At 44.9% G+C, this 15247-nt stretch overlaps 1 protein-coding gene across 1 annotated transcript; it reads right to left on the reverse strand.

Moving 5' to 3' along the window:
- Positions 1-218: 218 nt before the first annotated feature.
- On the reverse strand, positions 219-1950 carry LOC121575857 (potassium channel subfamily K member 15-like). Its single transcript, XM_041889149.2, has 3 exons — positions 1668-1950; positions 1013-1294; positions 219-556 (listed from the first exon to the last, which is right to left on the reverse strand). Exons 1-3 carry the CDS (start codon positions 1948-1950, stop codon positions 219-221), a joined length of 903 nt encoding a protein of 300 aa, XP_041745083.2.
- Positions 1951-15247: the final 13297 nt, after the last annotated feature.

Raw genomic sequence — 15247 nt, forward strand, 5'->3', positions numbered from 1 at the left:
GTGTGGCTGAAATAGCTGAATCCACTAATTTTAAGGGGTGTCCACATACTTTGTATATATAGTGTAGAAGCACAAACTAAAATCTTTAAATGCAACCTTTTTGGAAAAACATACACAATTTGTTCCACCTGCAGAGAATCAGAGTAACATCTCTGGCTGCAGTGTAGATAAGAACAAAGGCCACTTTAGTCCAGAGTGAGTCCCAACAATCCAAGCAGCTACACTGACTTCCTCCGTGTGTGAGGGCTGCTCATCGCCAGGAAAAGGGCATCGGTGCTGGGGAAGGACTGGGATGAGGTGCCCCTGGAGCTGCAGGAGGCTCCATCCACCCTGTAGGAGATCGAGTTGTAGAAGACAGGGTTGCTGTGGCAGCCTGAGTGCTCACAGTGCGCCGGAGAGGGGCTGTCAGAGGCACCCAGCCTGAAGCACATACAGGAGCAGAGGGCGCTGATGCGGGACTCAGGATGCTTAGCAGAGTCCCTGCCCCCAGGGGTCTCCCTACGCTCCTCAGATGGAGAGGGGATGAGATTGGTACGACTGGTACCTCCCTCCATGGGCAGGGAGAGGTTACAGCAGCTACTGTTCCCATCCTCAGCTCTAATCCTCTCTATCCCATCAGCTCTGTCCCGCGCTGATGCTTCCACATCTGCCTCCTCCTCCCCCGCCTCCCCCACCTCCCCTACCTCCCCCACCTCCCCAACCTTCCCCGCCTCCTCCACCTCCCCCGCCTCCTCCACCTCCCCCGCCTCCCCACCCCCTGTCTTCTTAGGCGCTGCTGGCTTTTGCTCCTCTCCCTCCACCACCAGGCTCCTAGTTCCCTCCTCTGTGCTGTAGGTGAGGTAGCGTAGCACCACCAGGTTCAGGAAAGCCCCGATCACTGCCAGCCCCACCAGGATGTACATGAAGCTGAAGGCCACATAGGGAGTCCTCGTCTGGAGGGCCTCCATCTTCTGCAGGGCCACAAAGTCCCCGAAGCCGATGGTGGTGAGCGTGATGAAGCAGTAGTAGTAGGCGTTGAAGAAGGTCCAGCCCTCAAAGTGGGAGAAGGCTGCTGCCCCGACACAGAGGGTGCTCATGCAGGACAGGAGGCCCACCAGCACCATGTTCCCCATGGACACGTCAGTCTTCCGTAAGCCCATGCATCGCTTGAGCCTGCGGAGGAGGTAGCGGACAAACGTGTTGATCCTTTCCCCCATGCTCTGGAACATGACCAGTGTCAGAGGGATACCCAGAACTGCATAGAACATGCAGAATACCTTTCCAGCATCAGTGCTTGGAGCAGCATGGCCATAACCTGCAGAACAGAATCATATCAAAGTTATAGACACATCATATGTGTACATTAACACACACACAAACAACACACACACAGTAACTCTTTTAAATAACCCAAAGAACAGCAGTCTCTTTAACACAATCACCATAACTGCATTATCATAACTGCCAGTTTCACAAATAATTTAAACCGGAGTTCAGCTTCAGCACCATGGTCAGCGCCCGTAAGAGTAGAGGAAATGTTCAAACAGATTTGTTGTATGGATGATGTATGGATCCACGGATGAGTCATGTATGGATGATTTAACTTGCAGAGCAAAGAAACCACATAAACCTAAGAGTCCAAGACTTGCTTGGAAAATATTTCTAAAAGGCATAGCAAAATAACTTACCTATCGTTGTGATGACGGTGATGGCAAAGTAAAAGGATCCCGCGAATTTCCACTGTCTCCCCGCGCAATGGGGCTCCGACTGTAGAACCACCCTCTCGATCTCCCGGTAGTCGTCATCGGTAAATCCGTACTTCTTCTTCAGCTCATTGCGCTTCTGTTCCAGGATCTTCTTCCTCGAGTTCTCGGTCTCTGATTCGAGGGCGTCGAACACCGCGGCTCCCATAAGCAGGTAGGATAGCATACACAGGATGAGAGAAAGGGTCCGAATGTTCTGCGCCTTCATCCTCACTCCGAGCGAACTCGAGTGGGCACTGAGAGGTGGGAGGGTGTGTGTTAAGGAAGAGAGACAGCAGGTGTACGCGCAAGTTCTGTCATGCAAGCCTTGACCAACACAGCCTTGATAATTATAGGAAGAACGGATCCTACACCTGTTTGACTGCTTGTTGTCCTCTGTTATTATCTTAGGTTACTTGAAGAATAGGCTAGGCCCAACAGGCACAGTTTCGTTTTTTTGCGTCATTTTCCCCTATTTGAACAAAGCGCGCACATGGCCTCATTCACCCCATTCACATAACAGTTATGGGGCCTGGACTACATAGTTGATTGATATAACTCATCAGTGTCCTAGGCTTATATAGTATTACGGTGTAGGTAATTGTGCCTGTCGTATTTTTTTATACAGGCACTGCACGCACTTTCAATAGGCTTTGGGGTATGTGTTCTCATTACAGTATGCGTTCCAGTGTGCATGCATAGTTTATAGTCTGAATGACCAAATTTAAGACTTACTGGGGTTCACCCGAGTCTTTAATGATGATGCTCTCTCACACATTGGAACTAAAGTGCGTGACAGATGCACGTGCGCTGGCGAGACACCTTTATCACCAAGACCGGTCAAATTACAGTTTATGGATAGGGCCAGACTAGGGGTATTTCCTAACCTGGACCTGGCTAGCCAAACTGTTTTTTCATGGTACCCACCTCTGTTAAATCTCAGCTCTAATGACGGCCGGTAGCCTAGACAGGTTTTGCAACTAATGGCCAAGAAGGACACACTTTTACTTTTTTGTCTGTAGGTTTTTGATCCTCTAGCCATTGCTCTCATCCATCTTTAACAGATCCAACTTCTTATGTAAGCCCAATGTAGATAATTTCAAATAAACCTTTATCTTAATCTAAATGGGTGAAATAAACTGGGGGCCTTGACCAAAAGTCATACCCTGCTGTGTGTGCAACGAGCTGGACCTGTCCATGGTGCTGAACACTGGTTTGTAATCAGTGAGAGACGGTCAGTTGGATGGCTTCAGTTGGTGAAAGAGACTATTGTTCTTTTGGTTCTTTAGAGAGAGAGGGGGGCACTGTGGAAACAGCTGGCCTTTTCATAATCTACTCTCTTGATTGCTTTGCTTTGTGAAGCATACATGTGCGAAGTATTCACAAAATGCTTGGGTAATATATTACTCTGACTGATGAAGCATGGGCTGGTGGCAGAGTTGACCTTTATAAAGCACACTTAGTCCCAGAGGGATCAATAGAGCCTTCATCATTAACTAAGTCAGAGAGAGAGAGAGAGAGAGAGAGAGAGAGAGAGAGAGAGAGAATCAAGGTAGCTAACCATGTGAGTATTTCATGACCCCCAAAGCATCAAGATTTAAATGTCATGATTGCAAAGACTAGGACATGAGGTACATTTACATGGGTCTGATTAGACACAGAGACCAGTGATAACAATTTCAATTGGTCATTTTGTAACACATTTATTAATGTTATATTGTTTTTCTGCATACCAGGTTAAATTTCCATATTTCAGTTTAATTCAATGATATTAATATAAACATCATGAATAATAGAGATAATTAATCATTGCTAAAGGCTGTATTGTGTGTGTGTGTGTGTGTGTGAGAGAGAGAGAGAGAGAGAGAGAGAGAGAGAGAGGGGGGGGGGGGGGGGAGACAGAGCAAAGAGGGAGAGACACAGACAGAGGGAGAGTCCCTCTAAGTTCTGAAAGTGTATTACCTCTTCTCCACCAAGAGCATGATCATCTCTGTTATTACAATGTACATGTATTGTTTGTCTCCTTTCAAGCCTATTCAGGGCTATTATGTCCTATATGAAGTACAGTAAATACCACATTGTGCTTTACTCAGTGCCAACAAAATCCATTACCACCCAGATGGTAAGAGTGCAGAGAGTGAGCATGGCTCTGTTTTTCCTACTGGAAAAAAGGATAAGAACAATCATTACTATTGAATGGATTATGTCCCTGAAAGATAAGTTAATAGCCAATGTCCAAAGTCCTTTCCAGTCCATGTGGCGTCAGCGTGTATGGTTATTACGGCAGATCAGTTACACAACTACAGCTTTAAAGTTAGACACAAATAATTCAATCAAACAAACGTTTTTGAAGTTTCACAAGCAGGATAGGCATTGATAAATATATTGGCTTGTGATTCTATATAAAAACAGAAAGTGATCTTTGAGCATTAGTCCCCAACCCTTCTAATGGCTTTGTGGTTGCTGATGCCTAGGGAGTAATTATAGTGTTTTATCTGATTTGCTAAGCTCCTATCATGCTCTCCTCTACAGAATGGCTTGGCTGGACTCAGCCTCTAAGCTATCTCTCACAGGAAGACATTAAGACCAGGATATCAAGCACCAGGCCAGTCATCTGCCAATGTTCCATCACTAGATGGAAGATGAGACATGATATAACTGAGAACATGATGCTGTCTTTACACTGATAACAGAGACTAACTGTCAGCATAGGAAATGATCAAGATAGAAGTCACAGCACAGCAGCAGAACTGATGAGTTTTTTGTTGAGTGTACTGAGACCTGTGTGTTCACATAATACAACGTTTATGCTGAATTATTATAAATAAAGGGGGATGAGTAAGATGTAGGGGTTTGGATGACTTTTATATCCGAGTCCAGATCACTGTGAATGGAGGATTTCAGCTGTCTCATTGTGCTAATGCCAAAGGCACTGGCTCTTTTCCCCAGAGGGATACAAAGGTGTCACGGAAGGACACTGACTTGAACTTTACTGCTAATGTGAGTAGTGCTTTGAGGCTTATTAACGAAAAGGGCAGAATGACAGACCTTTGATTCCTCTGGGACAGCAACTTTAGGGAGGCCTGACAGACCTTTCAATCCTCTGGGACAGTAGCTTTAGCGAGGACTGACAGACCTTTCAATCCTCTGGGACAGTAGCTTTAGTGACGACTGACAGACCTTTCAATCCTCTGGGACAGTAGCTTTAGCGAGGACTGACAGACCTTCCATTCCTCTGGGACAGCACCTTTAGGGAGGCCTGACAGACCTTTCAATCCTCTGGGACAGTAGCTTTAGCGAGGACTGACAGACCTTTCATTCCTCTGGGACAGCACCTTTAAGGAGGGCTGATGACTGTGACCAGGTATGACCGTGACCAAGTTTTCAACTGAAAAAATCACACCACAAAATAAATTATGTGGTCTATTTGGAAAAAATTATGAATAGACATGAAACAAGCAGTGAATATGGGATGTACAGTGCATTCGGAAAGTATTCAGACCCCTTGACTTTTTCCACATTTTGTTACGTTACAGCCTTATTCTAAAATTAATTAAATTGTTTTTTTTCCTCAACAATCTACACACAATACCCCATAATGACGAAGCAAAAACAGGTTTTTAGAAATGTTTGCTAATTTATTGAAAATAAAAACCTCAAATATGACATTTATATAAGTGTATCAGACCCTTTACTCAGTACTTTGTTGAAGCACCTTTGGAAGCGATTAGAGCCTAGAATCTTCTTGGGTATTACACTACAAGCATGCACACCTGTATTTGGGGAGTTTCTCCCCTTCTTCTCTGCAGATCCTCTCAAGCTCTGTCAGGTTGGATGGGGAGCGTCACTGCACAGCTATTTTCAGGTCTCTCCAGAGTTGTTCGATCGGGTTCAAGTCCGGGCTCTGGCTGGGCCACTCAAGGACATTCAGAGACTTGTCCTGAAGCCACTCATGTGTTGTCTTGGCTGTGTGCTTATAGTCGTTGTCCTGTTGGAAGGTGAACCTTAGCCCCCAGTCTGAGGTCCTGAGCGCTCTGGAGCAGGTTTTTATCAAGGATCTCTATGTACTTTGCTCTGTTCATCTTTCCTTCGATCCTGACTAGTCTCCCAGTCCCTGCCGCTGAAAAACATCCCCACAGCGTGCTGCCACCACCACACTTCACCGTAGGGTTCAAATCGAATCAAATCCATTTTTATTTGCCACATGCGCCGAATACAACAGGTGTAGACATTACCGTGAAATGCTTACTTACAGCCCTTAACCAACAATGCATTTATTTCTTAATAAAAAAGTAAAATAAAACAACAACAACAAAAAAGTGTTGAGAAAAAAAGAGCAGAAGTAAAATTAAATAACAGTAGGGAGGCTATATACAGGGGGGTACCGGTGCAGAGTCAATGTGCGGGGGCACCGGCTAGTTGAGGTAGTTGAGGTAATATGTACATGTGGATAGAGTTAAAGTGACTATGCATAAATCATTAACAGAGTAGCAGCAGTGTAAAAAGATGGGGTGGGGGTGGGGGGGCAGTGCAAATAGTCAGGGTAGCCATGATTAGCTGTTCAGGAGTCTTATAGCTTGGGGGTAGAAGCTGTTGAGAAGCCTTTTGGACCTAGACTTGGCGCTCCGGTACCGCTTGCCGTGCGGTAGCAGAGAGAACAGTCTATGACTAGGGTGGCTGGAGTCTTTGACAATTTTGAGGGCCTTCCTCTGACACCGCCTGGTATAGAGGTCCTGGATGGCAGGAAGCTTGGCCCCAGTGATGTACTGGGCCGTACGCACTACCCTCTGTAGTGACTTGCGGTCGGAGGCCGAGCAGTTGCCATACCAGGCGGTGATGCAACCAGTCAGGATGCTCTTGATGGTGCAGCTGTATAACTTTTTGAGGATCTGAGGACCCATGCCAAATATTTTCAGTCTCCTGAGGGGGAATAGGCTTTGTCGTGCCCTGTCTTGGTGTGTTTGGACCATGATAGTTTGTTGTTCCTCTTTTTTTTCCTGCAGTCCACAATCATCTCATTTGTCTTGATCACATTGAGGGAAAGGTTGTTATCCTGGCACCACATGGCCAGGTCTCTGAACTCCTCCCTATAGGCTGTCTCATCGTTGTCGGTGATCAGGCCTACCACTGTTGTGTCGTCTGCAAACTTAATGATGGTGTTGGAGTCGTGCCTGGCCATGCAGTCATGGGTGAACAGGGAGTACAGGAGGGGGCTGAGCACGCACCCCTGAGGGGCCCCCGTGTTGAGGATCAGCGTGGCAGATGTGTTGTTACCTACCCTTACCACCTGGGGGCGGCCCGTCAGGAAGTCCAGGATCCAGTTGCAGAGGGAGGTGTTTAGTCCCAGGATCCTTAGCTTAGTGATGAGCTTTGAGGGCACTATGGTGTTGAACGCTGAGCTGTAGTCAATGAATACCATTCTCACGTAGGTGTTCCTCTTGTCCAGGTGGGAAAGGGCAGTGTGGAGTGCAATAGAGATTGCATCATCTGTGGATCTGTTGGGGCGGTATGCAAATTGGAGTGGGCCTAGGGTTTCTGGGATAATGGTGTTGATGTGAGCCATGACCAGCCTTTCAAAGCACTTCATGGCTACAGACGTCAGTGCTATGGGTCGGTAGTCATTTAGACAGGTTATCTTAGTGTCCTTGGGCACGGGGACTATGGTGGTTGAAACATGTTGGTATTACAGACTCAGTCAGGGACATGTTGAAAATGTTAGTGAAGACACTTGCCAGTTGGTCAGCACATGATCGGAGTACACATCCTGGTAATCCGTCTGGCCCTGCGGCCTTGTGAATGTTGACCTGCTTAAAAGTCTTACTCACATCGGCTACAGAGAGCGTGATCACATAGTAATCCGGAACAGCTGGTGCTCTCATGCATGCTTTAGTGTAGCTTGCCTCGAAGCAAGCATAGAAGTCGTTTAGCTCATCTGGTAGGCTTGTGTCACTGGGAAGCTCGCGGCTGTGCTTCCCTTTGTAGTCTGCAATAGTTTTCAAGCCCTGCCACATCCGACGAGCGTCAGAGCCAGTGTAGTACGATTCCATCTTAGTCCTGTATTGACTCTTTGCCTGTTTGATGGTTCATCGGAGGGCATAGCGGGATTTCTTATAAGCGTCCGGGTTAGAGTCCCGCTCCTTGAAAGCGGCAGCTCTACCCTTTAGCTCAGTGCGGATGTTGCCTGTAATCCATGGCTTCTGGTTGGGGTATGTACGTACGGTCACTGTGGGGATGACGTCATCGATGCACTTATTGATGAAGCCAGTGACTGATGTGGTGTACTCCTCAATGCTATCTGAAGAATCCCGTAACATGTTCCAGTCTGTGCTAGCAAAACAGTCCTGTAGCTTAGCATCTGCGTCATCTGACCACTTTTTTATTAACCGAGTCACTGGTGCTTCCTGCTTTAGTTTTTGCTTATAAGCAGGAATCAGGAGGATAGAGTTATGGTCAGATTTGCCAAATGGAGGGCGAGGGAGAGCTTTGTATGTGTCTCTGTGTGTGGAGTAAAGGTGGTCTAGAGTTTTTTTTCCTCTAGTTGCACATTTAACATGCTGGTAGAAATGAGGTAGAACGGATGTAAGTTTCCCTGCATTAAAGTCCCCGGCCACTAGGAGCGCTGCCTCTGGATGAGCATTTTCCTGTTTAGTTATGTCCTTATTCAGCTCATTGAGTGCAATCTTAATGCCAGCGTTGGTTTGTGGTGGTAAATAGATAGCTATGAAAAATATAGATGAAAACTCTCTTGGTAAATAGTGTGGTCTACAGCTTATCATAAGATACTCTACTTCAGGCGAGCAAAACCTTGAGACTTCCTTAGTATTTGATTTTGTGCACCAGCTGTTGTTTACAAATATACACAGATCGACACCCCTTGTCTTACCGGAGTCAGCAGTTCTATTCTGCCGATGTAGCGTATAGCCCGCTAGCTTTATGTTGTCCATGTCATCGTTCAGCCACGACTCTGTGAAACATAAGATATTACAGTTTTTAATGTCCCGTTGGTAGGATAAGTGTAATCTTAGGTCATCTAATTTATTTTCCAATGATTGAAGATTGGCTAATAGGATTGATGGAAGTGGCAGTTTACTCGCTCGCCGTCGGATCCTTATGAAGCACCCCGACCTACGTCCACGATATCTCCGTCTCTTTCTCCTGCGAATGACGGGGATTTGGGCCTTGTCGGGTGTCTGTAGGATATCCTTCGCGTCCGACTCGTTGAAGAAAAAATCTTCATCCAGTACAAGGTGAGTAATCGCTGTCCTGATATTCAGAAGCTCTTTTTGGTTATAAGAGACGATGGCAAAAACATTATATACAGAATAAATTACAAATAACGTGAAAAAACACACATAATAGTACAATTGGTTAGAGGGCTGTAAACCGGCAGCCATCTTCTCCGGCGCCATCTCTTATAACACTGTATAACCTGGCTGGTGCCAGGTTTCCAAGTAACACTTGGCATTCAGGCCAAATTGTTCAGCTTGGTTTCATCAGACCAGAGGATCTTGTTTATCATGGTCTGAGAGTCTTTAGGTGCCTTTTGGCAAACTCCAAGAGGGCTGTCATGTGCCTTTTACTGAGGAGTGGCTTCCGCCTGGCCACTCTACCATAAAGGCCTGATTGGTGGAGTGCTGCAGAGATGGTTGTCCTTCTGGAAGGTTCTCCCATCTCCACAGAGGAACTCTAGAGCTCTGTCAGAGTGACCATGGGGTTCTTGGTCACCTCCCTGATCAAGGCCCTTCTCCCCCAATTGCTCAGTTTGGCCAGGAGGCCAGCTCTAGGAAGAGTATTGGTGGTTCCAAACTTCTTCCATTTAAGAATGATGGAGGCCACTGTGTTCTTCGGGACCTTCAATGCTGCAGACATTTTTTGGTACCCTTCCCCAGATCTGTGCCTCGACACAATCCTGTCTCGGAGCGCTATAGACAATTCCTTCGACCTCATGGCTTGGTTTTTGCTCTGACATGCACTGTCAACTGTGTGACCTTATATGGACAGGTGTGTGCCTTTCCAAATCATGTCCAATCAATTGAATTTACCACAAGTTGTAGAAACATCTCAAGGATGATCAATGGAAACAGGATGCACCTGAGCTCAATTTCGAGTCTCATAGAAAGGGTCTGAATACTTATGTAAATAAGGTATATATTTTTTTACTTTTTGATACAATTGCACAATTTTCAAAAAAACTGTTTTCGTTTTTGTCATTATGGAGTATTGCGTGTAGATTGCTGAGAAAAAAAGAATATTTAATCCATAGAATAAGGCTGTAATGTAACAAAATGTGGAAAAAGTAAAGGGGTCTGAATAATTTCTGAAGGCACTGTAGGTTATATTGTAAAGTATATTAATTTATAGTGTAGTTTTGAATATGCCCCATTTCTTTCCTTGGGGACTGCAGATGGAATTTAGCTAGAATTCTAACTCAACATACAACCGACATGCTATGCAAATAAAAAACTAATAAATAAAATACATGTATTAACAAGGCCCTATACAGTCAGCCCTTGAACTCCACAACTCCCACCCAGTGCAACTGCAAGCTGCCTGTGCAGATGTCCTGAGTCATGGCTGCTAATTGTTACTTAGCATTGGAGTGCCCTTCCTATGATACAATGAGAGGAAGGGTGGGGAAGGCTATGGCTGAAATTAGAACAGTGTTTTGTAGGATATTTGATATTCTGGATTTGGCAATAACAAGGAACATGGACGTGATCAGTCAAAGGGTTTCATCATGTCAATATTAGACCTACATAATGTCAATATTCACAATATTCTTGTGAAAAGATTCACAAATCTGTTGAAACCAATAATAACTAACCAACCACTCAATCAATCAGTTATATAATTCAAATAAAACATACATGTCCTGTAAACATGCAGTTTATTGAATTTAAACCTCACTCTAAATTGTGTTATTTTGATTTAAGAGCATCTGCTAAATGACTCATTTTGGCAACAGTGCAGCGTTCCCTCCTCTTTAATCTTGTCACTTGTAAATGGACATTTCCTCCACAAATAGCCTCACCAAAGGACTGTCTGTGCGTGACCTATAATGGACCATGGATGGAGCTGGGGCCAGAGGGAGTCTCTCTGTCCCCAGGCCTGTCTGCTGCCTGCCAGCCAACTAGCCAGCCAGCCACCAGAGGGCGATTTAGGCTCTGATGTTGCCTGGAGAAGATGTACAGTATGTGATGTTAACCTGACTCAGGTCTGCAGCTGGTTGCCCTGGAAACCAAGAGAGGGTAAAGGCCTTACTATATCAGATGAGACTGATGTAAAGATGAAAGGGGTCATATGATCTGGCCATTTTTTTAAAAGATAAACTGAAATACATTTAACTGTATTACAGTATTTGTAGGCCTACTGATAACGTAGGACTAAGGTTAACTCTTGTATCATGTTCACCTCTCTTTAATGGCTCTGCAGTCCATGTCAACAGAATGATGTATGGGAAACATCACCAGGCTGTGTTACCATTACATACTTATAGTGGGAGAAGGCGGCTGGATGTGTATCCCGGTGAAAGTGTGGACTAATTCAAATTATTTTTAATATACTGCCATAATGACATCCTTTCACTTTTCTGTTGAAAAGCTAGAGATGGAGCTGATGTTCAACACAGAGCAATAATTATGTAGGTGGTAGGCCTACAATATGGCCCATCAAAGGCATTCATTTTGTCTGAAAAGGTTAGGCCTATAATTTAAGTGAGGGGAAAACAAGAGAAAACCAAATCAAGTCTGGTAAAATAGTCCCAACTGTGGCATGTTTCACTTTACAAATAGCTAGGCCTACCTGACTCCAGCGCCTGTCTGTCTCCTGTGAGTTATTCAACCGATCCCATATCACTCAGTGTGCTGGCTTGGCTGGGGCGGCAGGTAGCTTAGTGGTTAAGAGCGTTGTGCCAGTAACCGAAAGATCGCTGGTTCTAATTCCTGAGCCGACTAGGTAAAAAATCTGTCGATGTGCCCTTGAGCGAGGCACTTAACCCTAATTGCTCCTGTAAGTCGCTCTGGATAAGAGCGTCTGCTAAATGACATAAATGTGTTTATGACTTCTTGTAAAAGCTGGTGGAGCAACCTGGTTTGAGGGCGATTTGTGATGTTTTTTTTGTGTCCCTCCAGGCTGGGTGGATGTACATGACATAGTAAAAAGGTTAAACTGTAGAGCAGTGGCAGTCGGTGCAGTTTAAGATTAGGGAGGACAAATCTTTTTTTAATGAGCATGGCCTTATTTTCTTTTACAGCATATTGGATGACTGTCATTCAAATTTCATTCACCCAGCTCAATGTAACATCGATAGGTTTAGGCTACTACATGATACTTGAATTTGCCCTATACCCATCATGAGGTTGCTACAACCTAGCCTACAAATGAACGTTTATAACGTGGAGAGACAAATTGGAGTAATCAAGGTGGCAGACAGTGACACATTCAATACCGCCTTGCACACTCTTGCCTCCCCTGCTGATTTTGTACGTTTGCCCACCGATAAAGAAATGATCAGTCTATAATTTTAATGATAGGTTTATTTGAACAGTGAGAGACAGAATAACAACAAACAATCCAGAAAAACGCATGTCAAAAATGTTATAAATTGATTTGCATTTTAATTAGGGAAATAGGTATTTGACCCCCTCTCGATCAGAAATATTTCTGGCTCCCAGGTGTCTTTTATACAGGTAACGAGCTGAGATTAGGAGCACACTCTTAAAGGGAGTGCTCCTAATCTCAGCTTGTTACCTGTATAAAAGACACCTGTCCACAGAAGCAATCAATCAATCAGATTCCAAACTCTCCACCATGTCCAAGACCAACGAGCTCTCCAAGGACGTCAGGGACAAGATTGTAGACCTACACAAGGCTGGAATGGGCTACAAGACCATCGCCAAGCAGCTTGGTGAGAAGTTGACAACAGTTGGTGCAATTATTCGCAAATGGAAGAAACACAAAATCACTGTCAATCTCCCTCGGCCTGGGGCTCCATGCAAGATCTCACCTCATGGAGTTGCAATGATCATGACAACGGTGAGGAATCAGCCCAGAACTACACAGGAGAATCTTGTCAATGATCTCAAGGCAGCTGGGACCATAATCACCAAGAAAACAATTGGTAACAATTTGTTGGCTGGGCTCCCTGCCTGTGCCATTAAACCCCTACAATTTATCCAGAACGCTGCAGCCCGTCTGGTGTTCAACCTCCCCAAGTTCATGTCACCCTGCTCCTCCGCACACTCCACTGGCTTCCAGTTGAGGCTCGCATCTACTACAAGACCATGGTGCTTGCCTACGGAGCTGTGAGGGGAACGGCACCTCCTTACCTTCAGGCTCTGATCAGACCCTACACCCAAACGAGGGCACTACGTTCATCCACCTCTGGCCTGCTAGCCCCCCTACCTCTACGGAAGCACAGTTCCCGCTTAGCCCAGTCAAAGCTATTCGCTGCCTGGCACCCCAATGGTGGAACAAGGTCCCCCACGACGCCAGGACAGCTGAGTCACTGACCACCTTCCGGAGACACTTGAAACCCTACCTCTTTAAGGAATACCTGGAATAGTATAAAAGTAATCCTTCTACCCCCCTCCCCCACCCCCCATTTAAAAAAAGTGGTTGTCCCACTGGCTATCATAAGTTGAATTCACCAATTTGTAAGTCGCTCTGGATAAGAGCGTCTGCTAAATGACGTAAATGTAAATGTAATGTAATGTAACACACTACACCGTGAAAGACTGAAATCCTGCAGCGTCCGCAAGGTCCCCCTGCTCAAGAAAGCACATATACAGGCCCGTCTGAAGTTTGCCAATGAACATCTGAATGATTCAGAGGAGAACTGGGTGAAAGTGTTATGGTCAGATGAGACCAAAATCGAGCTCTTTGGCATCAACTCAACTCGCCGTGTTTGGAGGAGGAGGAATGCTGCCTATGACCCCAAGAAAACCATCCCCACCGTCAAACATGGAGGGGGAAACATTATGCTTTGGGGGTGTTTTTCTGCTAAGGGGACAGGACAACTTCATCGCATCAAAGGGACGATGGATGGCGCCATGTACCGTCAAATCTTGGGTGAGAACCTCCTTCCCTCAGCCAGGGCATTGAAAATGGGTCGTGGATGGGTATTCCAGCATGACAATGATCCAAAATACACGGCCAAGGCAACAAAGGAGTGGCTCAAGAAGAAGCACATTAAGGTCCTGGAGTGGCCTAGCCAGTCTCCAGACCTTAATCCCATAGAAAATCTGTGGAGGGAGCTGAAGGTTCGAGTTGCCAAACGTCAGCCTCGAAACCTTAATGACTTGGAGAAGATCTGCAAAGAGGAGTGGGACAAAATCCCTCCTGAGATGTGTGCAAACCTGGTGGCCAACTACAAGAAACGTCTGACCTCTGTGATTGCCAACAAAGGGTTTTGCCACCAAGTACTAAGTCATGTTTTGCAGAGGGGTCAAATACTTATTTCCCTCATTAAAATGCAAATCAATTTATAAAATTTTTGACACGCGTTTTTCTGGATTTTTTTGTTGTTATTCTGTCTCTCACTGTTCAAATAAACCTACCATTAAAATTATAGACTGATCATGTCTTTGTCAGTGGGCAAACGTACAAAATCAGCAGGGGATCAAACATGTAATCATTAGTCAAAATAGTTGCAAAACAAAACGAGAGTTTCTGTTGGACTAATTCAGGTAGGTCCCTCTCCATTTTGTTCCATTTGCTTCTGTTTAAGAAACGTTTTGCAACAGAATCGGCAGAATGAATACACCCCTGATCACCTGCACACACAGTTCACTTTCATAGCAGCCACATACAGCATCATTACTTTGCACATTGTATAACTCCTTCTCGCATCTACGCGCTCTCCTCTCACCTTTTTCCCTTCGCTTGTGGACTTCAGCGCACAACACAACAGCTGTCTGTGACCAGGCATAAAAAACGTATCCAAGCCAAACCTTCATACAATAACCGCTAAACGCTACAAAGCCTATATCGTTGTCACCATCCCACTGGGCAAAAAACTGGTTGCATCAACATTGTTTCCACATAATTTCAACCAAAATATGTAATCTTATGACGTTGAATCAACGTGGAAAACTGATTGGATTTGCAAAACGTTATCAATGTAAAGGCATTTCGTCTTTTTTTCACCTAACTTTTAACCTAAATCTAATGACATGGGGCCTTTCAGAACAGGTGTATATATACTGAGATCATGTGACAGATCATGTGACATTTAGATTGCACACAGGTGGACTTTATTTAACTAATTATGTGACTTCTGAAGGTAATTGGTTGCACCAGATCTTATTTAGGGGCTTCATAGCAAAGTTATTTTTTTCATTTCACTTCACCAATTTTGATTATTTTGTGTATGTCCATTACATTAAATCCAAATAAAAATCAATTTCAATTACAGGTTGTAATGCAACAAAATAGAAAAAAACGCCAAGGGGGATGAATACTTTTGCAAGGCATTGTAGCTGTATCTAATGTTTTCAGTACTGTATTCATTCACTGATCCTTTGATT

Source organism: Coregonus clupeaformis, chromosome 10, assembly GCF_020615455.1.
Source record: "Coregonus clupeaformis isolate EN_2021a chromosome 10, ASM2061545v1, whole genome shotgun sequence".
In the NCBI taxonomy this organism is placed as follows: Eukaryota; Metazoa; Chordata; class Actinopteri; order Salmoniformes; family Salmonidae; genus Coregonus; species Coregonus clupeaformis.

Coding starts and splice junctions, on each gene's coding strand:
- LOC121575857 (XM_041889149.2), bottom strand. CDS start 1,950: ATGAAGGCGCAGAACATTCGGACCCTTTCTCTCATCCTGTGTATGCTA. Junction 1,295..1,667: donor CACCGTCATCACAACGATAG/GTAAGTTATTTT, acceptor TCTGTTCTGCAG/GTTATGGCCATGCTGCTCCA. Junction 557..1,012: donor GGGCTGGACCTTCTTCAACG/CCTACTACTACT, acceptor ACCTCTCCCTGC/CCATGGAGGGAGGTACCAGT.